Source organism: Silurus meridionalis, chromosome 13 (assembly GCF_014805685.1).
Source record: "Silurus meridionalis isolate SWU-2019-XX chromosome 13, ASM1480568v1, whole genome shotgun sequence".
Taxonomy (NCBI): Eukaryota; Metazoa; Chordata; class Actinopteri; order Siluriformes; family Siluridae; genus Silurus; species Silurus meridionalis.
This window is the reverse complement of record NC_060896.1, coordinates 11,690,592-11,714,152: the sequence shown is the minus strand read 5'-3', so window position 1 is coordinate 11,714,152 and position 23,561 is coordinate 11,690,592. Positions and strand designations below refer to the sequence as shown.

General features: G+C 37.7%; 3 protein-coding genes and 1 non-coding gene across 5 annotated transcripts; 1 reads left to right on the top strand and 3 right to left on the bottom strand.

Annotated features, from left to right (window-relative positions):
* Positions 1 to 489: 489 nt before the first annotated feature.
* On the bottom strand, positions 490 to 2,847 carry lyve1b (lymphatic vessel endothelial hyaluronic receptor 1b). Of its 2 annotated transcripts, none has more exons than XM_046864054.1 (6): positions 2,729 to 2,847; positions 2,273 to 2,441; positions 2,012 to 2,151; positions 1,332 to 1,802; positions 1,146 to 1,224; positions 490 to 1,029 (listed from the first exon to the last, which is right to left on the bottom strand). In XM_046864054.1, the coding sequence occupies exons 1-6, from the start codon at positions 2,808 to 2,810 to the stop codon at positions 864 to 866; spliced, it is 1,107 nt and encodes a 368-aa protein (XP_046720010.1). In that variant the 5' UTR covers positions 2,811 to 2,847; the 3' UTR covers positions 490 to 863. The 2 variants fall into 2 exon arrangements, with proteins under 2 accessions (XP_046720010.1, XP_046720011.1); XM_046864055.1 differs by having other exon boundaries at positions 1,146 to 1,221.
* A 2,354-nt stretch (positions 2,848 to 5,201) lies between these two features.
* LOC124395999 (golgin subfamily A member 6-like protein 22) lies at positions 5,202 to 8,866 on the top strand. The gene is made up of 8 exons (XM_046864923.1): positions 5,202 to 5,474; positions 6,203 to 6,343; positions 6,475 to 6,675; positions 6,811 to 6,998; positions 7,074 to 7,287; positions 7,423 to 7,521; positions 7,598 to 7,659; positions 7,781 to 8,866. Exons 1-8 carry the CDS (start codon positions 5,202 to 5,204, stop codon positions 7,938 to 7,940), a joined length of 1,338 nt encoding a protein of 445 aa, XP_046720879.1. The 3' UTR covers positions 7,941 to 8,866.
* On the bottom strand, positions 8,313 to 22,796 carry eif4g2b (eukaryotic translation initiation factor 4, gamma 2b). Its single transcript, XM_046864922.1, has 21 exons — positions 22,787 to 22,796; positions 18,039 to 18,150; positions 17,859 to 17,924; positions 16,054 to 16,179; positions 15,825 to 15,927; positions 14,760 to 14,891; positions 14,600 to 14,666; positions 14,359 to 14,510; positions 13,346 to 13,456; positions 13,073 to 13,255; positions 12,823 to 12,961; positions 12,557 to 12,711; positions 12,291 to 12,389; positions 11,910 to 12,023; positions 11,686 to 11,790; positions 11,320 to 11,535; positions 10,951 to 11,209; positions 10,565 to 10,769; positions 10,239 to 10,447; positions 10,015 to 10,136; positions 8,313 to 9,450 (listed from the first exon to the last, which is right to left on the bottom strand). The coding sequence occupies exons 1-21, from the start codon at positions 22,794 to 22,796 to the stop codon at positions 9,385 to 9,387; spliced, it is 2,751 nt and encodes a 916-aa protein (XP_046720878.1). The 3' UTR covers positions 8,313 to 9,384.
* LOC124396277 lies at positions 12,098 to 12,250 on the bottom strand. Its single transcript, XR_006927755.1, has one exon. It is a non-coding gene; the product is annotated as a small nucleolar RNA SNORD97 (small nucleolar RNA).
* Positions 22,797 to 23,561: the final 765 nt, after the last annotated feature.

Below are 23,561 nucleotides of genomic sequence, written 5' to 3'. Positions count from 1 at the left end.
TTATATATCTGAATTGCACTTTATAGGAAAATATACAGATTAGGGGAAAATTTTGTATTTCCTAACAGTTCTGTATGATGACTGAGCATTTAGTTAGAACTGTTACAGAGAGTGAAAACTAAAGTGGTGGAGAACAAAAAGCTGAAGAGACAATAAAACAAATAAACAAACTAACAAAAAAAAAACATTTAGGTCCGTGTGCCTATACATTTTTATAGAACCACATTCATTCTAGATATGAATCTGTGTACATCATGTAAAGTGATTATTTGTGCCACCTGTACTTAGGACACATCAAAACTCACCCTGTTAATTTTAGCCTAAACCTAAAGTATCTGATATTTACAATCTTTGGAGTCATACACAGCACTATATCATACCACCACTTCTCATTACATCCCACCTTGCAGACAAAAACAAACAAACAACAATACAATATAAACCACCAAAAGGTTTCCACTACAAAAAATACCATTACAAACCATCAGCTGTTACCATGGTTTCTATTTTATTGTGTGATCGAAACCAAAGCATTAACTTATTGACATTTGGATGCATCTTTTAATGGTCCCTATAGGTGTCTATTCGATTTCATCATGCAATCTACAGGTTGCCAAATGTGTTTTATTGGTCCTTTATGGTACCTACTAGACATAATATGCTACCAATGAACGACAAACAAATGACCAGTATAGACCCACAGGGACCATCACAAATTTCATTAAAAGCAATACAATTTTCATTATAATATTTAAAACCATTGCATATTCTATGAGGGTTTCGGTTGTTTAGTTTAGTTTTTTTCTTTTAGCTAGGATTTAGCAGGGATTTGTGATCCCAACCAATCCCTAAAAGAACTGTTCTTAGAATGATATTGTGTCATCGTCCATCTGGAAAGGTGTGTCATCGCCCAAGTTCCTATGGTCATTCTGCATAGTGAAATGCTGCTCATCGTGTTTCCACATCTCAGTCTCGAACATGTCCTTGTGGCAAATTCTCTCCCATGGAGAAAGACGCTGTGGCCGTTTACTGAAAGAGATGACACATAGTTAAACATGAGACAGTAAACCAGTCCAGGTGCACAATGATGTCCATGAAAGTTAATTATTGGAAGTCACATAGGGAGCATAGTGTTTTAAACTTACGTTTTAATATACCAAATTATTCCTGTTCCTGCTATTATCAGGAGCATCACAGCAAGGATGACACATGCCAAGAGCACTGCTGTAGGGGATGGGAAGACAAAATGTCAGCTGAGGATTTTAATGAACACCAAGAAAATCCAAACATATTTATTTTTTAAATGTGTAAAACAATTGTGATTGGGCTACCGCCAAAGGAAAATCCTTTTCCAGGAGGAGGTTGTACATCTGTTTCATTAGAAGAAATAGTTACAAAGGAAGAGTTAATGAATGGATGTGAAGAAGAAAGAATAGAAAAGGAGGTTGAAAAAGAAGAGAATGAGGTGGATAAAGAAGAAACGGAAGTAGAAAAAGAAGAGAAGGAAGTAGAAAAAGTGGAGGAAATGGAGGGCTGGTATATAGTATTTGGTAGTGTATTAGATGGTGGCCATGTCTGAGAGCTCTTTGCAGCTTTAGGGGTGACAGTGAAAGAAGATGTTGTAGGTATCAAGGAGGTGTTGGGACCATGGGAAATGGGTTGTGGTGATAGAGAGGAACCAAGGAGGTTTTTGTTAAGCCAAGTTGATGGAAAGAATGTAGGAGAGGTTGTTTTAGCATCAGTCCTCCCATCAGACACCGTTGTCATATTTAGGGTGGTGGATGTTGTTGCTTGAGTTTGACCTGCAGGTCATATAACACATATTTAGCAACACATGCTACACATCTTAATAGTATTCATCATTATATGCTAAATATCTGTTCATAAATAGTTGCAATTTAATCTTAAGAAATGTTATAAATACAAATAAACAGAAATATATTTTTAATAATAATAATAATAATAATAATAATATTAATATCAATATTAATAATTTTTTTGTATAATAAACCTGTTGATCTGGAGCAAAACACATCAAATAGTTGTGTAGGAGAAGCACGCCAAACAATTACTCCAAATCTATTTTGGCCACATTTTTTATTTTGCTGAATTCGAGGAATAATAGCAACTTTCTCCATAACCCAGCCATATCTGCAAAGCATAAATAAAGACTAACCTTAATATTTATTTATCATCTCATTTACCTAAATAGTATATTTGACTATCTATAAAATGTCAACCCATTATCCTAAATAAATGTGTGCGACTGTACCTGCAGGTCTGTAATCCATTGCGGTACGCTGTTTCCACTTCAGCCCTGCTGGCTATTCTAACACCCAGACTTGTGCATACATCTATAGCAGTAGTTGCATTGAAGCTGTATGATTGGTTTATGAGCTGGACAATAAATACTTCAGAGATTCCACCATTTTCTGGATAAACTGAAAAATCCCCAAATGAAAGCCATTTAACAATGCACAAAGCCAATACAAGCTCCTAAAAGCAATCTTTTACACATGATACTATTAGTAATTATTGCAATAAAATTCATCAATATATTTCTTAGGAGATAGATAGATAGATAGATAGATAGATAGATAGATAGATAGATAGATAGATAGATAGATAGATAGATAGATAGATAGATAGATAGACAGACAGATAGATAGATAATATAACTATATAGGAAATATATAATATAACTATATTATATAAATAATTGTCTTACCTTGGATCTGGCTCAGATCTAGACTGGCTGTGCAAAGCACAAAATGGAGAAAAGCTGCACATACTCTGGATCTAGAGATCATTGTATCTCCACTGAAATGGTGTGCTGTATACTGCAAACATGATTACCCATAGCTAAAGACAAAAGGAAACAGGAAACAGCAGGCTGAGGATGTTCTGTTAGGAGACCTTCTAGATAAGAGCAAGAAGGTATGCATACACAGAGCAAAGGTCACAAAACAAATAATGTTTTTATACAAAATGCACAATATAATTAAATTAAAAAAATAATACTTAATGTTATTTCTGTTCCTGTTTGTGTAGGATTTTTCACTTGCACCTCAAAAAATTCTGAGGTCTGTCATCCTGTCATGCCTTTAGCCTATTTATATAATGAGGTGACTGATAATGTACCATACAAGCATACTTCTAACAGGTCTTAGTCAGCTATTCTCCCAGAGCAATTTTACTTGTGTGTGAGTGCAAGGGCAGTGCATACCATCCTCAGATTTAACTGATAAGCAAATCCAGACCTAAACTGATGTTATACATATGCACATACATATCTAGATCATAAAATCAATAATTAAATAAATAAGTACATACTGTTTATATAATGTTTTTGTTCCATAATGATATATAGGGGAACACTTGTAATAAAATCATAATCACAAATACAGTATTAAAACTTTGGAATGCCTGAAAGTTGTAATAATGCATTTGTGATTATGATTTTATTAAAAATGTTCCATAATGATATATAGGGGGAAATTTTTTGTATAAAATTATAATCACAAACACAATAGTACAACTTTCAGGCATTTCAGAGTCACTAGTTAGAGCCTGACCTTGGGTAAAGAATATTGCATGCTTCTTGCGATTATGCATAATTCCTCTACTCACTGCCAATAGATGGATTAATAACACTGAACGAAAGCCCTATATATCAATGAGTATATAAATGTGTGTGCATTAGTGTACAATAAAGGCTGTTTAATATGATATGATTTAGTATTCAAAGAACAAGAAACGTAAAATCCTTGTCATGGTTGTCATTCCTGCATTCCTCTATGGGTTAAGTTTCCATTGAGCTTGAGATGTATTACGCTTATCTTGCATGTTGGCAAACAAACTTCTATGTGGTGTGGTTTCAAATTAGCAAAAGTTCATTTCAAAGTGAAAGTTTTCACATAAAATCATATAACAATTATTTTTACATTAACAGGCCTCACAGACTGATGTGTGTGTGTATAACTCTATATATAATATATAACTAATATAATATTTAGATTATTTCATTCTGTGTAAGGTACTACTATCTCCATCAATCCACATCAATACAATAGGATTGCACATTAGATTCAATACTGTACTTTGCACTGGCTCTAAAACCATCTAGAGTTGCAGAAGTATGACAAATATACTAAAAACCATCACAAAGTTTGCTAATAATGTGTTAGGCTATCACAAGCCTTTAGGTTAGTGTCAGCACAAGATGGCATTACACAAGCCTCTACAACTAAAGAGAAATGATCATGCTTCTTCTAAAATTTACTTCTGGATACACTTTACTTCCTTACAGTCTAAATAAGTCCTGCATTTAACATTTTGAAGAAACCTGAAGAAAAGCTGTTCCCTTTTTTCTGCCTGAAAATTATTCAATGTGATCAAATCAATTTTCTCTTTCCATTGATCTAAATAACACCTCAAACTAGTCAATTCCTACTGAAACACAATCTGGTCTTAGTGACTAAATCTTCTGTCATCTGTGGCCAAATAATGAACCCTTTTTCAAAGTCATCTTCTTTTTTACCTTATCTTAATTCAACATCAATCAATTTAAAATAGCCATTTATAAGAATCTTGACCAGTAATGAGATTTTTAAAGATAAGGGCCAAAATAATAAAAGAAAAGCTTAGCATGGCAAATGGAGTTTGCTCTGCTTGGTCTGCTTAAATAATACATTGGTAGTGGAAAGGTTTGTGAATCACTCATGAGCACAGGGCTTGTACAGTTTCAAATGCAGCCTGTCATGTTGCCTAGCAAACCTGTGGCTTTGTGGTTACTTTAAAAAGAAAAAAAAAGGATAATTATTTTTCATGCTACTCTGCCTTTGTGGTTTCAGTTTAAAGGTCAAAAGCTTTCAAGTATAATGACATTTATTAGCAGAACATTAAAAGCCTCAATAAAAACTATATAATCGGAATATTTTGGTTAAAAACTAGTTAGGATCTGGTGGTATATGTTTTAGTAGAAATTTCAGCCTCTTGGCATGCATAGAGTTTCTACTCCTCTTGAAAAGGTATCCGATGGCCTCGTCAATTATTAAAAAAAGCTGTCAGGGCACAAGTCTTCACATGCCTAGCTGTACACAGTATTTTTCAAAACTCCAGCTCAGCATCAGCAGCACACTTACACCTCTCTACTCGCAATCATAAAAACCTGGTGTATATGAACAGCACCAGACCACATCATGAGCCTGAGGACTGTGTCTCATGGGGACCTTCAGAACTTGTCTCTGTCAAAGCTTCCAGCAGCCTCAGACAGCAGTATGTTCAAGTCCAACTCTGTCAGCAGCAATATGGGGAGCAGATTTGGAAAGGAGAGCATGGAGGAGATCAAGGGAGTGTCTAAACCGTCTCATCCTCCTCGAAGGCCTGTGAGAGCAGTGAGGCCGGTGAGTGCTCTCAGTGGCTCTTTCCTTCAGATTAACCACCTGCAAGGAGAGCTGGTACGCAAGAGAAAGGTGAGCACTGGCTAAAGTTAGTCAAATATAAACAATGCTGATGGATTTTATTATTTTACACAAGGTTCCAGATCATGGTACCCTTATTCTGAGTTATGTAGTGGTAAGGGACATTTTCAATGCAGCACCATGGTTTACTGTGTTACACCATGCACACACATTCTAACGTTGGTGTGCGGTTTCACTACCAGCAAATCATAAATTTACTAGCGGTCCCACAGGACATTTAAAAGTCCTATTGTACTTACATATATGTACACTTAAATGTAATATCACAATATATGGTGAGCTTGTCAACTAGTTAATTATGATATTGCATCACTACAACTATGAGATTTGATGTTTTGATTATTACATATGACTCATTTATTTTCTTTATTTTCTCGTTTTAAAAAGGTTGAACTGTAAATTAATGGCTGGCAATCCTAGCAAAAGACTTTACGATCACTTTGCGTCGAGGCTTATTTTGTTTCATCAATGCTTCCACAAACCTATGTTTTTGATCCTAAAAAGATTGTCAGTCATCTGTGCATGCTAAGTCTATGTAGAAAAAACTATTTGCCAGATTGGTGCCTCAGTCAATGTGTTTAATGAATCAGTAAGTTTATTATTCTACGATATAAACATTTAAACATCGACTCATACCAAATGACTACTTTTGTTTTAATAAGGAATAGTGCTTTTTTGGTTCTACTTGTCCACACCTGACTTCCTTTCAATGTGATTAGGAATGTGAGGACCTAAAGAAGGAAAACAAATACCTATCTAGTGAGATTCACATGGAGAGAATCGTGATGAGAACTGAAAGTGAGCTTTCCATGAGGAACCTTAGAAACCTCAACCAGGAACTACAGGCACAAGTTAAAGAGGTACTCAATTACAGCCATCATTATGTCAGAATAAGTTGGGGGGGGAAGGGGGAAGCAACTTGCTAAATTCTATACTATAGATCAATGTAGACTGATTTATTGGGTATATTTTCTCCTATTTTCTGGATTAGTTAAAACAGAAGCTGCACCTAAACCAGCAGAGAGCAACTATGTGCTCGAGGGCAGTGGAGGAGGCTGACATGTCACGAAGTGAAGCAGAAAAGAACCGAACACTAGCAGAGGCTCGAGCACTAGAGAGCAAAATAGAGAGAGATGCAGCACTGGGAGACAAAGACCAGCTCACTGAGGAGTTGCACAGTTTGAGTAAAGAGGTAAACACACATCTGAACAATGCATCATAGTATGAAGGTGCATACCTCCTTTTTCTCCTCTATATTAATAAAAAAGTGTTTGTACAGTGAATCACACACTGTGTAATCGCTTTAAACTCTTCTCTTTGTCTCTAGCACAAAAACTTGCAGCTGCTTCTGGCACAGACTGAAAAGAATTACTTTGAGGCCATGCTGAAACTGGAAAGGGTCTCTGGAGAGAAACAGTTTCTCTTGAAGGATAACAAGAGCCTGGAGGACGAGAAGAACACACTACGTCAGAAAAACAAAGAGCTGACTGACGAGAATGCAAAAGTCAAAGAAAAGTGAGAACATTTATCACAGAATTTAGACGTCCCTTATGTGAATTTGTACTAAAATCTGCACCATTCTGGCTGTAGGGAGGCGTCATGGAGACGCAAGGCTGCCGCTGCCGAAGAGGAGAGCCAGAGAGCCATTAAAGAGCTACAACAGGCTGAGCACGAGAGTAGACTGTCCAAAAGAGATAAAGACAAATCAGTTAGTGAGTGTCTTAGCTGGCGGGAAAAACACCAAGCTCTAGCAGACATCTTCAGAGCACAGGAGGACCTGATATCACAGAGGCAGAATAAAGCTGTAAGTGTCAAGTATTTTAGTCAGATCATTAGACCCTAAAATCCTAGCCAAACATCTGGGAACCATTTGAGTGTGATTATAAAAAAAATCAAATCAGTTTTATGTGATCAAAATCTTTTTTCTTTTCTTTTTTAGTGTCAAGCAAACATTAAAAGCTATTTTCTTTGTATGACTGAAAGTGACCAGAAAATTAAGATCCTGAAGAACTATGATGGAACTCCAAGGAACTTCATGGTACCGTTTTCCTTGCCAAAAACTTTTACTAATTGCAATTAAAATATGGTCATATCTGATTACATTTTTCATTTAGGAGGGAGATCCTGTGTATATTTCAACAGCCAGTGATGAGGATTCAGAAAAGTCCTCAGGAAGGTAAATCACTGGATCACATTTCCCATTTTCATTTACTTTACTGAAATTTTTTAATTTTACATTTTAAAACACCATGCTGAATTGGCTTCTGAATGTGCATTTGCATTTTTTTTCTTTTTAGGACACTTCTCAGGGTTGCAGCTCCTACAGCAGGAAGAGACTCTGGACCAGCTCACTTTAGTGAACTATCATCAACAGGAGTGGATATTTCTGACAGCAACGCCAGGAGGAGAAGTCGAAAAGTGGTTGACTACTTTTGGATTCCCACTGATCAAGAATAGTCTGTTATTAGTGGCTTGAGAATTTCAAAATACACAAATAATAAAAAAAAAAACCAAGCCAAGATCACGCACCAGCATAAACATGTAAAAATTGTACAATTAAAAACCGGTTTTAGTGTGTTATTAGGGGTATTATAAGTTGATTATGTCACACTTTACAAGCCCATAATTTGTGGCAGACACCGTCATCCTCATGTTTGCTCCAACTTAAATTTTAGGATTAAAATAGATTGCTGACAAAGAGAATGACATCCCTTTTTTTTTTTTTTTAAATCAGCAAAATGTGTAGAATTCTGCAACATTGTTATGCAAGGACTGAATCATAAAGCAGCCCTGAAGCTTTCTACAGCACTCAAAACAGGAAGCACACACTTTTTGGTCATCAATTCCATTTACTGAAACAGTAGAGTAGCATACAGAGCACTAAAAACCTTACCATGACATGACCGTTAGTTATATACTCTTACATAGACAAAGTCACAAACACCTCAGAGAAAGTAATGGTGGGAAATCAATGCAAGTCAAATAAATTTAACACTTGTCAGTAACAGATTTCCTGTGAATTACTTAGTGACAAGGGCAAAAAACTTTCACTTACTCTTAATACAAATAGGAGACCGATGCTTCATCTTTACTTTTAATGTTTAAAATGTTCAAGATTAAAAAGATTTGCTTTGTTGGAATTTTGTTTGGAGTAGGCAATAACAGGCTACTGCAGAACATTTACTATTGCAACACTGAATGGTGCCTATAAAAGGCATTACTTATCAATCCCAGAGTCAAATTCTTAAGTTGACACAAATGCATGAAAACAAGGACATGAACTGTCACCATTCAGATTTCTACTTTTCTTCCCAACACTCACAGTATTCAATAAACATTAAAGCTTTACTGCAGATCCTGGAAATAAGTAGTGTGTTGTACATGATTTTCTAGACGAGGTAGAAATGGACAACTACTAGCAGGTATATGATCCAAAATCTCAAATTAGAGTATGAAGGTCATGCATGTTGAAAGCTAAACAGACAATGCATTGCCGAAAGTCACATGGCCTTAATTTGAGTGCCCCTTATATGCAGCCATTTAGATGCACCAACCCAATTTGTTTAATCACAGACATGCTAAAATGATTTAAACCAAAACACCACAGGCATTGATTGTTGTGTAAACCAAACTAGGACTAAAATCTCTGCCCAAAATTAGCAATCAAGCGAGCCTCTAAATGTAACTTTCACCAGTAAAACAAACTGATCTATATTAAAGTATCTGTATCTAGCCTCATTACATAAACAGCCAAGATTTTGAGTACAATAATACATGTTCAATATGTTATCTGGATCTAGCAGCAGAGAAGTGTGTTGTGGATGTGAGAAGCATGTGCTGTTACAGTGGGGTAACCAACAAGGTCTAGTAGATTGTGTGATTGGTGAATTTTTATTTTATTTTAGTCAGCCTCTTCTTCTGACTCCTCTTCCTCAGCTGTTTCCAGCCACGTCAGCCATTGATTCACCTAAAGAGTGAAGAAAAGAAACTGTAAACAATAACATTACAATTACAGTGGGGGAAATGATTATTTGATCAACTGCTGACTTTGTCAATTTACCACCTTACAAAGAAATGAACTGTCTACAATCTTAACAGAGACAGAATATAAAAGTATTCTGTATACTCCCAAAGACCCAAATTAGTCCTCCTGTCCCTTTATGAAAGTACTCATAAATAAATAAAATTATATATATATATATATATATATATATACACATACATACATACACACACACACACACATACACACACACATACTATAATATACATAACTCGTTGTGTGTATAAAAGACACCAGTCACAGAATCAACCTCTTCCATTCAAACCTCTCCACGGGCAAGACCAAAGAGATGTCAAAGAATGTCGGACAAGATTGTAGACCTGCATTGTGACAGGTGTCTTTTATACACATAAATTGATATGCAGGATGCAGGAAGGTATGCGTGTTTTGTGAGCTAAAATCTCTTTCACACTATATTTCCTCTACATCATCTCTGGTAAATAACTTAATGCTTTCAACAACAATTACCTGAAATAAGGCTTTTCCTTTTCCAGGAAACTCTTGTGTAATATCTTCTTTCCAAGCAAGGAAGGCATCTTCTTCAACAATCTCCAGATCATAAAAGTGTACAAAGTAACGTAGCAACATGCCTAAATTTGAGATGCCAGGAAAGAGGACAAATATTACTATAGATTCATAATATTTACATATACATGCCAAAATGATAAAAGCAGCAATTGTGAGTGGCTTACCTTTGGGAAAAGCATACGTGTTGCAGTGCACCTGTAGAGCATACAGGGCACTTACTTGCAGGTCAGTGTGGTCATGGAGGAACTTCTGCATAACTGGCTTGAAGGATAGAAGCAGCTGCTTTTCCTGCTCCAACTGTTCTTTACTGGGGGCACTCAGGTTGTCATCACCCTCAGACAAGCACAGCTCAGCTGCAATGAATTGAAGGAAGCTGAAGCAAAACAAAAGGGGTCAGGCACCACCACAGTACTATTTGCTAAATTGATAGATAGAAAGTGAGCTATAGTTTCATAGTATTATGATATTAACATGTTTTAATAATCTTTACCTTGTCATGAGAATGTTAATGAAGCCCTTGTCTATGTGAAGTTTTGGTGAGATGTTGTCCTTGATCCATTTGTAAATGCTCTGAGGAGCAGGGTCTGCTTTGATCTGCTTCAGAAGCTCTTTTTCTAGTTTCATCAGGGGGAAGAGAAAGCTCAGGCCCTTCCCTTCCAGAATCTCCACCATACGGTCCTTATTCTGATCAATTTCTAAAATAAATAAACAAATAAAATAGATGAGGTGTTGGGATTGGTGAAAACAAGAAACATCCAGAATCTTCGTTAATAACTGTTTAAAATAATTTCAGATACATCAGTTCCACTTGGATGGCCAAGACAAAGCAAAATGCACTTATGGCAAACATTGTGCATGTTAATGAAAAGTACACACCTGGGAGCATCTTTTGCATGTTAACCTTGCTCTGCTGGAAGTGCTCAGTGAGCCAATCACGGTCCTTCATTTTGGAGGCTTGCTGTAAGCACAGTAAAAAGAGAGGGAAGTGGGTGCCATTTTCAAGCGGGTGGGCTAATTCTGCAATGCTGACTAGCTCTGCAATGACAGCCTGGGCTGCAAACTGAGCCAGGTACGACTTCACCAACGGGATGTCAGTTTCAATCTTAGGACACTGATCTAGCACATTCATTAAGGCCTGGGGATGAATAAGAAGAAAATTATTACACATAGCAAAACTTGCATTAGTATTTGAATACTTTTTCAGCATCTCACACAGCTATTCAAAATTCATGCATGAAATTTTACCTGCATGAAATTTTCTCCTGTAACAAGTCCTTCTGTGCGCAGGGCGTGAATCAATGTGCCAACATGCTCCTTATCTTCATCAGTCCACTCCAGAGAGCACAGAATAATCTTACTCAACAATTCTGGCAGGAAATGTCTAGGAGCCTTCATCTCTCTCACACTATTGACAGCATCCTCCACATTCTTACTCTTTAGGTATTCCGCAATCAAAGTTTCCTAAAGGCACAAAGTTTCTGGTGAGATTTTTATTTTATTTCATTTCTTTTTTTTTTTTTTTTTATAAAAGAAGAGCACCTTTACCACAACAAGAAAAAAGGTATACATGCATACACAAAGCGTAACAGAACCAGAAATCTAAAGACATACAGTCATTTTCAGCAACTCCTCCTTGGTAGGTGCAGGCTTCTTAATGGTCTTCTGAGGTTTTTCTTGGATCAAAGGTGGATTAGTTTTCAGACCAAGCTGTGGAGGCTGATATGATGGAGCACAAATACACAAAAAAAGCAAATAAATTAGAAATTAGAATAACCAAAAGAGACAGATCTAGTTAAAACATAAATCCTTTTGTTCAGAGCATAAATGTGTACAACCGGTCCCATTGGTGGTGTCTGAGCACTGGGTGGCATCATGGTTGGAATCTGAGGCTGTAGCTTTGATACTTGGTTTTTATTCAACATGAATGACTGAGCAGGTCTCAGACTGATCTACAGTACAGAAAAATGGTCAAACCAGGTTAGTTCAAAATGTTTGCTGTGTTCACTAGAACTTTAACAAGTGTGCACCCTCATGTCTCATAATCGCAGTCAACGGACCAGTTGTCAGCTGCAGAGAAGAGAAGAGGAGAAGAAGGAATAGAGAGAAGAAAAGGTAGAAAAGCTGACATCTAGCTAAAACCCTCAGAATAACGCGTCTTTTTATAATCACTGGGTACACAACGATACGACAGATCATGTTTTCTCCTTATGCTTTACCTCATCTGCATTGAGCTGCCCCTTCTTGAAGCGTGGGTGCATGTCTTTGGACTGAACTTGCTGCTGGGCGGAATGGATCTGGAAATGTTGATTCTGTCCCTATGGATAAAGAAATGATGTACTCTTGTATCAGAATACCTTACTCAGCTCATGTATATGTGTTCACTAAAGCTTACATGCATGTTGCACCTTTTTTTTTTTTTGGATACTTAATACAAATAATATAAAATTATGCAGTGGTTTATTGCCATTGTAGGCTGACATACCTGATTAGACTTCATAAAGGGGTTCATAGCCAAGTCAAACTGAGATGGCGGTGCAAAAGCCATATGGCCATTGAAAAGCGGGTTTGTGCGGTGACGTCCCAATGTGGGTGAGAATCTGTCCTGGATTACTCCTGGACCAGTCCCTATTCCACAGCCTACACAAACACATTAAGCCAATGTTAAAACTAAATAAAAAATGATCCAAGCTTAGAAGAAAGTGTTCTGTAACAATTTGCCTTTATATTCACTGTTATTGCCAGGCTCACCTGGCATTTGTCCAAACATGTCAGCCAATCCTCCCAGCGTTTCTCTGTCCAATTTCATCTTGAATGGCATGAAGGGCCCTTCCAGAAAGAAGTCCATTCTCAATCCATGGTTCATGGGTGGAATGAAGACTCCCAATTCCTGGAGAAAGAATGGCATTTAATTACCTACTGTAAAATCAAATAAGACAATAGAAAAGAATGTGTAGTTTCTGACAACAACAAAAGGTTAAGAGACAATGCACTAATTCACCTTTACTGCTTCCTGATGAATCTGATTAATCGTCTTTGGTCCATTGTCAATAAAGGCTTTGCGGGGAACCCAATTGTTCTCCCGTAGCTCCAGCGTGTCTTGCAATAGGAAACGAATCCTGGCTGGCATGTCCTTGTTGTTCATTAAGGATCTCATGCGACCAAAGTACTGATCCATCAAAGACTGTGGTTTCAGAAGATTTTTTCAGGATTAAATCAGACAATTATTAAATAATGTGGTAAAACCAATATTTCCTAATCCCAGTCCATTTACCTTGGCTTTTTCATGATCAAGTCTAGGACCCACTGTTCTCATTATCTGACAGAGGCACTCCAGATCCTCCCCCATATCCTTAAGCTGAATTCTCTTCTTCTTTTCCAAAAGCTAACAGAAATAATGATAAACAATTAGGCAGTGCATAAAATAACCATAAAAAAAAAGAAAATAGTAGGGATGCACCGAATATTCGGCCACCGAAAACTTTCGGCCGAAAATGTCCCAAAAGTGCATTTTCGGTTTTCGAAACAGTTTGTTGTGATGACGCAAACAGAAACCGTTTTAACCGTGACAGCACGTGCATGTCTAAAGCAACATGTCTGCGGTGTGGACGTATTTCAGTATATCTGAGAAAGACCCACGGATAGTGATTTGCAAAACATGTAATGCCGAAATTTCGTCTGCAAAGACTTTCTCCACGTCGGGTTTAATTTATCACCTGAAATCCAAACATCCCGATCGCTATGCTGAATATGAGAGAAACGCGGCACAGAAAAGCAAAACCCCTCCGAGCATGCGCACTCCGTCTGTGGCGGACGTTTTTAAAAGGCAGGAAGTTTCCCAGTGATAGTGTTGTATTGTTGTATCTTTAAGCAGTTGCACTTTTTCTGAATGCACTTTGTTTTTATGAAAGAACATATTTAATTTTACAACCTTTCAGCAGGCCAGAGGGCCTGTACATTATTATTTAATGTACACGAGTGCATTTAAGTTAAACATTTAAGTTTGAATTTTAATTTATTTTATCCTGTGCATTGTTGCAATGTGCTATAAATAAATATTTTCATAATTTGTAATTGATTTATTCTTTGAAACTTTGATATTAATTTATGCAATTGAAATGCCTTGATTTTAGTAAGGTTAGTACACAGTCATAGCCATAAATGCAATCATAATAATAATTGGCATAATTTCTTTTGGTGTTTAGGTTTTCGGCCTTGCTTTCCTCTTTTTCGTTTCGGCCCAGAATTTTCATTTCGGTGCATCCCTAGAAAATAGCAAACACTTACTGTTTTGATGCACTTATGAAGGATAGATTCGTGGATAAGATCAAGTTTGCCAAGTTCCCCAATGAATTTAATGTTACCCAGCATCTTGAGCTTGGCAATGGCACGCTGCTCTTCTTCTTCTGAAGTGAGAGGGCCGTCTTTTTTGTCATAGACTACAAGTAGGAGATTGAAAGGTATAAGTTCACCAAAAAAGCCCAACAACAAAACCACAGGCAAATAAGTAGAAAGTGGCAATACTCACTTTCAACATTTCTGGTGCGGTTTTCAAATTCATCTTGAAGTTTGGTAATCAGAAGTCTTCTGAAAGTCTGTAGGATATAATGCAAGATGGTAGGATTTAGTGAGAAAACAAAGAAAAAAAAAACCCTCATACAAATCTGTTCATTGCACTGCACACTTACTGTACTCTGTTTTTGTGGGGTTTGAATGTCAGTTCCTGGGCCGTCAAAGTTTGGTGCATCCTCTGCCAAACGCAGACATAGCTGAGCATAGAGTGAGCTGTATTTCGGCTCTTCTAGGGCTTTGTCTACGATCTACAACAAGAGATGAAATAAGACAAGTGGAATCCAGCACTAAATAGCTGCATGTTGTGTGGAGCAGGAGGTTTCTTCCCTGATGATAATCTGCCCGTCACTTTAGCTCTGTTCATGGTGTGTCGTACCTTGCTGCAATTGACAGCATACTCTATAAGATTGAGAGCTACTTGCTAATTACAGATCTTGGCTTGCTTCCGATGTATTAATCACACTTCAGAATTTACCCTGCTGCTTTTGTTTAGTAATATTAAAAGAGTGCACTGCTCCGTGCATGCCCATGCCATACACTGCAGTAGGGTGTTTCAGATCAGAAGTTCCAACCTCTTCCCATCTTTCTGGTCACATTTGCCTAACCCTAACCCTGGTCTTTCTGTTGTTGTAGCTTACACTGGTCAAAAGTTTTGCTTCACCAAAGAAATAAATCTGTTAGCCACCACAGTTATTTTCCTGGCCAGTGCATCCTTTCTTTTGAAAAGTGAATCAGATAGTTGATTTGGCCATACTTTTGGTGGTGTGATGGTCTACTGCTACTTCTTTGATGGGTTTGTTTATTATTTTTTTCAGTGTATTGTTGGCTTGATTCACTAGCAGAGACAGCACTTTGGAATTTATATTGAAACCAAACATGGACAAATTCAAAATGCAAATACCACACTTGAAACCAACTCTATTCTTTTCATTTTCTTTCTTGTATGTGAAGAAACAGCACATACCTGGGCACAGAACAGCTGAACAGATAAATGTTTAATTACTTTAGGTCCTCAATTAAATTAGATGCACCCTAAATATCCATTACTGAACATTTAGATATTACTAAATATGTATAGGCCTGAATGTATTTTTTGCTAAGCATAAATTGATTGTCCACTTGACAAGTCTTTGTTAAACATTTCTTTAAAATTAAACTTTTTTTTTTTTTGTTACACTTACCAGCAAGATGATTCCTTTGAGGACGAGCTTAGAATCTACGCCCACATTGAGGAGCTCAAGGCATAGCTTGTCAAACTTTTCAGGGGTCAGTTTATTAAGTATCCTACCAAAGAAATAATGAAACAGAAATCCTAGGCATTATGTTTAATATATCTGCAAACATCCAAGCTTCACAGTGTCAGTGACTTATTAAAAAAATAAATAAATAAAAAGGCTTTTAGATACTTACCCTCTTACTTTTCTAAATATTGCATCCTGGTGCTCTTTCTCATCAGTGGAGTTGACATCTCGTCTAGTGCTTCGTGAAGGAACCCATTTCTGAACGCTAGGCCCTGGGGTTTTCCCCAGGTACTCGCTAAGGAGGAATAGTCAGAGTTAGGTTTACTAGTGCAGGGCAGAATCAGCACATGGAACAGTTTAGCTGTAGTATTAATGATTCATGCAACAGAAAACAATAAAATTAAAATTAAAAAAAAAAGGGAGAAAAAGCACCATTTTGCTTTTTTGACTAAATCAGTAGTCTTTCAGGAAAGAAAACAAAAACAAACAAACAAAAAATTCAGTTAGAGTGAAATGAAATAGGTCAAAGATGGCCATCTTTCACGTTGTGGAGATACCTTTCTGTGTTCAGTATGTATTGTAAATAGAACTGGATATGCCCTGGTGTTCATTTTATAACGACTGCATTAAGCAAGCTTAAGTAAGCATAAATGTGTATGTAAGATGCCAGAGAATCTACATCTACAGTAAAACCCCTTTGTACGAGCAACCTATAGTATGAGCAAACGGAGATACGAGCGACCTGGATCGCAAAATTTCACCCTATTTCACGAGCAAACCCACGTTGCCAGTTCCCCGTTTTCGGCGGAGGGAAGCATCAGTCGCTTAGTTGATGACGTGTCACTCGGTCGCTCTCGTTGTTCAGTACAGCAAAAACTTAACTTTTTTTGTTTTATATTTTTATTTCACTAGAAATCTTGAAAAACGTTTCCCAAGAAAATCAGTGATGGTGCTGTGAAAACGAAAGTAATAAGAATGACCATGGAAACCGAGGAGGTTACGAGCGTGGTGCGTGTCTCACACTCGCAATCAACCACTACCACATGGGTAAGTGGTAAATTGTGTTTACATTCCGGTAGTTTGCGGTGTATTTGTTTGTTAAAATAGGCTACAAATACTTTTTAAGTGCAGAAATAAGCGATCGAATGAGGTCTCGGAACGGATTAAATCATTTTACATTCATTCTTATGGGGAAAATCAGTTCGAACGTACGAGCAAATGGACCTACGAGCAATTTTCAAGAACGACTTATGCTCGTACAACGGGGTTTAACTGTACCACCAAACAAAGCAGCTTTATTTATTTCTCATCAGGAGAACAAACACGAAGGTAAACAGAGTATGTACCAATCAAAAATGTTACTTTGATTATCTAGTTGCTTAAGCTAGAAAATTAACTACTGTTAAGTAGTTTGCACAGCAGCTAACAAAAGGCAGAAATCTTGGATCTAATTAGTACATTTAACAGCAAAAGTTAATGGATCAAAACGGATGTCTTGCATAAGAAAAAGAGGAAATGCAAGCAACCATTTACTTCCGTTGTTTCAAAATAATGTAGACACAATTAACCGGTTGCTATGGGTTTTTTTTTGTTCTCTGCCTGTAAGGTTGCTGTAATTATTAACTCTATATGCAGGACTTACACTACTACTACTTCTAGCATGAGTGATCCATCAAATTACATGTTCATTATACTCTCATCCTCAAACATACACACAGATCCTAAACTCTTACCTGTACCTAATGTTATTGTCAAATGCATTGCTTCCTGGATATGCAAACAACGGTGTGCTTATCAGTCATGACACAACAAGACAAAATGTACTGGCATTATGTTTCAATGAAAAATGTATGATCTGAAGCAGACCTGTGTATTGAAAAAATGCAGACGCTTACAGGCAAAAACAGGTGGTGCTCCCCTATCACATTATATAAATAAATAATAAAAACAAAATAGCACTTAATAATTATTCACCCGTTTCCAGCAGTCTTGGGATCGTGCTCAGGTGCACCCCTACCTCCTCCTTCGCCCGAAGAAGCACTGGAACAAAAGAGAAACGTTTACCTCGACATATAACCCCATACATGGCTTGACATTTAATAATGGCATGATCAATAGGTTCATCAAACGGAGGAGATCATCAAGAACACACACCTGAAACGAGATGAACCCCCTTCTGCGATCACACTCTCCACTTTGGCGGCTTGATAACGATGAATCTTCCGAAGAATAATGAAGAAAGGGTGGGGTGGAGGAAAAGACCGAGCTGCAGCAGAACGAAGCGGTAGACAGCGTTAGCGGACTACAGAATCACATTAACTATAGCTTCTAATTATGTATCACTCATTACTGATCTATACAAATACATGCAAATTTATATATATACCCTTATTAGAACACAATTACATCCTTAATGAAGTTTCAGCCTGCCGCAAAGGCCAAGATCCTACAGCACAATGGCCTGCAAGATCTTTTTGTACCAGATTACATTACATATTTGGGTTAAAGGTTCATTCAAAGCGATGCACGAATATATTAAAGAAGAACCATAAGAGTAGAATCAACTCGATTAATAACAAATCGTTCACATTTGATCGTGCTTTACTTCATATGTCGCATTTTATAACTGCGTATTTTCACCCCCCGACCGCAGCTAATCTATAACATGATATTGCGGCTTTTATTCACCAGCCGAGCTAGCTCTCAAATTAAACCGAATACATTAATTTAATGAATGTATATGTAATTATTTAGCTACATGACCAAGCTATAGACATCAATTTAATTAAAAAAAGAACAGGACGCCATTTTATGCAGTTAGCTAGCATGAGCTAGCTGCGTTATTTTCTCGACAAGCTAATGCTAAGTGCTCAAAGCCGAACTGTAACTGAAAATCAGCTACCAGCCATTTTGAAAGGTTTGCCTACATTCCGCTCTTACCTTTACCGAGGCAACTTCAGCTTTGATGGTTGTTGTTTCTGTCCAAAAAGAGAAATATGTAATAAATTAAAACAAACAAAGGTAGGTTAAGGTGTACCGACGCCAATCTGTATTAAAGGTACCAAACGAGAAATCTCTTCACAAAGCGCTCCGGCTAGTTATCTACACAGCACCGAGACGCGAGTGACGTCACCAGTACGTATGTAGCGATATACCGGTATGGTGATATTTGTCACGATCAGGGAAGCTAAATCTCGCTGCTAAATACTGCTAATTTTGTACTATCGTGAAATACATCCTTATGGTTTATACATTTCAGGCATTTTGTATTGTATTGTCTGTTAAGTTAATACGGTATTTTGTTATTGGGTTGTTCGTTTCTAATAAAGGTTTAGCATAAAGCAAGACCTGTATTTGATTAGTGCTCCAAATATTCATATCTGTATTTATGTTTGTAATTACACAAAGAATAGTGTTCTCCATCATAATGTGGTATGGCAGCTCCACAGTGTGTAAATAAAATGCCCTGCCAATATAATTCAATTAATTTTTATTTGTATAGCACTTTCAACATAATTGTCTCATAGCAGCTTTACACAGACACTGTGGTGATACAAATTAATAAGATGTTCTTTATGATTGTAAGTTTGTTCCTGATGAGCGAGCTGGTGGCGACTGTGGCAAGGAAAAACTCCCTGAGATGGCATAAGGAAGAAACTTTGAGAGAAACCAGACTCAAGAGGGAAAACATCCTCATCTGGGTTGCACAGAATGTCCATTTATTACAGACAAACGATGTTGCGGGGTGCAGTAATGGTAATCAGAAGCAAACTGTAGTCAGTGAAGCAGACTGTTGATATTAAGTACAGTCCAAATCCATCCTCAAAGCACCTGTTTTTACTCTGTAATTTCATGGAACCCCATGGTGTTAATGAGAAACCATCCTTAGCTGCACAGAGTGGCCTTCAATCGAAGAGAACCCTGTCCAGATTCAGGCCTGGATGAAGTGAGCAGAACTGAGGAGGGAAGAGGGGCAGGAACAGTGGTCACTGGGACCTCAGGAGGATGTTTAACTCGACCGAGAGAGAGAAGAGGGGGTGATAGCATACAAATATCCCAGTTCACTGAATACTCTGTTTCCATGATCCCTCCAGATCTGCTCCTTTACCTAAGAAAAATCTACTGATAAAAGGCTTGATTAAATAAATGTTTTCTTAGTCCCGAACACTGAACGTCTTCATTATTTGAGGTACCAACAAACAGCCTGCACCTTTTGATCTAAGTAGGCATTGAGGATCATATTGGTAAAGAATTTCACTCAGATACTGTGGCGCGACATCAGTAGTAGTATTTTATAATCAATGCGAGATTTGATTGGGAGCCAGTATAGACTGATTAAAACAGGGGTGATGTGCTCATATTATCTAGATCTAGAAAGGACTCTTGCTGCTGCATTCTGAACAAACTGAAGCTTAAGTATGCACTTACATGAATAGTAAAGCATTACAGTAGTCTAATCTAGATGTAACAAAAGCATGAACTAGTTTTTCTGTATCCTGTAAGGACATCATACTTCTAATTTCAGACATATTTCCAAAGTTAAAGAAGGCTATCCTGGTAATATTATTCATGTGAGCCTCAAAGGAAAGATTAGAGTAAATAATCACACCAAGGTCTTTGACTGCTGTACACACTGAGACAGAAACACCATCCAGAGATGCCACGTAATCGGTAAGTTTAATTCTAGCTGCATGTGGTCCTAGTAAAAGTACTTCCATCTTATCCGAGTTGAGCAGAAGGAAGTTATCAAGCATTCACTGTCTAATGTTCTTTACACACTCAACATTTTTAAGATGATCTCTCTCATCTGACTTTGCTGAAATATACAGCTGTGTATCATCAGCATAACAATTGAAGCAAATACCATGTTCATGTATAATTTTACCCAGAGGCAGCATATATAAAGAGAAAAGCAGTGGGCCTAAGACAGATCCTTGTGGAACACCAAACTTTACCTCAGAGAGTGTGGAGAACTCACCATTTACATCAACAAACTAATAGTGATCGGTCAAATAAGACCTAAGCCAGGAGAGAGCTGTTTTCTTTATTCCAACAACGTTCTCAAGTCTAGCAAGCAGGATAGTATGATCAATGGTGTCAAAAGATGCACTAAGATTGAGCAAAACAAGTAGAGACAAAACCCTGATCAGAGGCCAATAACAGGACATTTACCACTTATTTAACTAGCGCTCTCTCTGTGCTATGAAGAGGCCTTAATCCAGACTGATACATTAAAAAATATTTAGTCCTATGTAGATTTGAGCATAACTGCTGTGCTACAACCTTTTCTAAAATCTTGGCAATAAAGAGGAGGTTTGATATTGGCCTATAGTTGGACAGCTGACATGGGTCAAGGTCGGATCTCTTAATTAGGGGGTTGATAACTGCCAGTTTGAATTATTTAGGTACATAACCAGTGCTGATTGAAGAGTTTATTAATTTTAAAACAGGTTCATTTACTTTTGGAATGATCTATTTGAAGAAACTTGTAGGCACGGGATCGAGAATGCTGGTTGATGATTTTGATGAGGAAATTTTAACCCAGCAGTGTCATCTTGGTGGTGGTGGGATCTAAACTCACAACCTTCTGAGCATCACCACATTTAACATCACACTCATGACCAGGAAACTTAGCCAGGGATGATCAGGTCTGCCTTATGTTCATGTAGCTTCTATTCTATGGAATATACACACTTATCATGCACCCATGCATACATGTCTAATGCAGGAGTATCCTGGCCTCCTCAGTGACTAAAGCTGGGGCTATTCTGGTCTCCACAGTGACTGTAAAGGCTGTGACAAGACCCACTGTCACGTCTGCATGCTCATTTAGTGTCACTGGTTCCTTATGTATTTCCTCCTTGTATTCGGGTGCATGGAATATGATGCAGAATATACAAAGAGTAGATGCAAGTGTGTGTATGGCAATAATGTGCAAATGGCAATCTAATATTGTGGAAAAAAAGCTGCAGTAAAGTGTGTTTGGATAGCAGTTAACACTTAGTGTTTGCATAGAACATTGTTTGCTAAAGAGGAAATGGTCTTCTTAAGACTTTTTATATGGCAGTGCAGACTCATTTAAATATTTTACTGTTGAAAGATCTGCAGGCAACCCATAGTGAGAGTGGAGGTGTAATAATTCTCATCCTGTGGCAACATCTGTAATGTTCAGCAACTGTGTCACAAGAAGGTATTTCACAGTTTTCTCTACCCACTGTAGTTCCTTCTGGTCATGCACTGTGCAGTTTCAGTAACAAACTATAATGCAGTTCATAAGGATTCTTTCTATGGTACAACAATAGAATTTTCTCAGAAAGATCTAAAAGTAAATGTGTGGCTGTCAATTTTTTTTTACAAGAGAAGAGGTAATACCGAGGTTCCAGGAAAGATCAGAAGATATGTAGACAGCTATACATTTCAAGCTAGAGACTTGTTCTACCTCAGATCCATTAATAAAGATTGGGTGTGTTTGTGACTACTCAGTTAATTTTCTGCATGTTGAGCTGGCACAACATGTTACAATATTTTGATTCCCTTGCTTGTGCCTATGAAAAGTTGAACATATCTGTGATAGCCCCTGACTATCGGGGCAGCAACATTGTGTACTTCCACCTTGCACATTGTGGAGCACGCATCTGTGATGGAGAAGGAGAGATAGGGGACATCAGATGAAAGCTCAGTTTTGGTAGATGCTGTTGTGTTTTTCTTGTCAAAGCAAGCTTAGAAGGTTGTCAAGTTCCTCCAGGAATTAGCTGTCACAAGTTGTGTGTATGGTGCTGGCTGGCATGTTGTCTGTGAAAACCTGGATGCCTTGCCATGCACATCAAAGGATGTTAAAATTGTCCTCTCTCTGCATTTCCTCTGTATTTGTGCTTGGCATCCTGGATTCCTGAACTCTATACCTGACAGCATCGTCTCGGGCTACAGTGGGACTTCTCTATTCATACTTTCAAGGTGATTGGTTAGGGTATGTTTTAACTGTCTTGAAGGGCAGTGTCAGTGACTGAGTACACACAAAAATGTTCGATGCAGCATTAGTGTAGTGGTCGGTGTCTGTATGGGAGTCCTGTGTGTGAGAGCAGTATGTGTGCTGAAACTAATGTTGTAGTGACCAGTCTGCTCCCTGTATGCCACATTTTCACAGTTCGCATTCATGTTTTGAACGTTTTGACGATTAGAGTGTAGTTTGGTAGTAGCAGCAAGTAATGGATAATAGAATTGCCAAAGGTGGAAGAGGCTCTGTAAGCATCAGTCAGGTTGGGGTAGAATACATCCTAAGAACTTTTGCTTCTTATGGGACAAGAAACATAAAAAAAAAATCTAGGAAGTGCAGACTGGGAAGTGAAGTTACCAGTAAATTACCATTGATAATAATGGCACCATCTGGATATTTTGTTTGTCATACTTGTTTCCAACCTCTAATGCCTGTTTCTATCTTGTGCATGCATTTTGTTAATTATAATAATAATAATTCATTACATTTATATAGCGCTTTTCTGCAGCACTCAAAGCGTTTTACATATGAAAGGGGGGATTCTCCTCAACCACCACCAATGTGCAGCATCCACCTGAATGATGCAACGGCAGCCATATTGCGCCAGAACGGGTGTTAGGACCCACACAGACCACAGGGTGAGCACCCCCTGCTGGTCTCACTAACACCTCTACCAGCAGCAA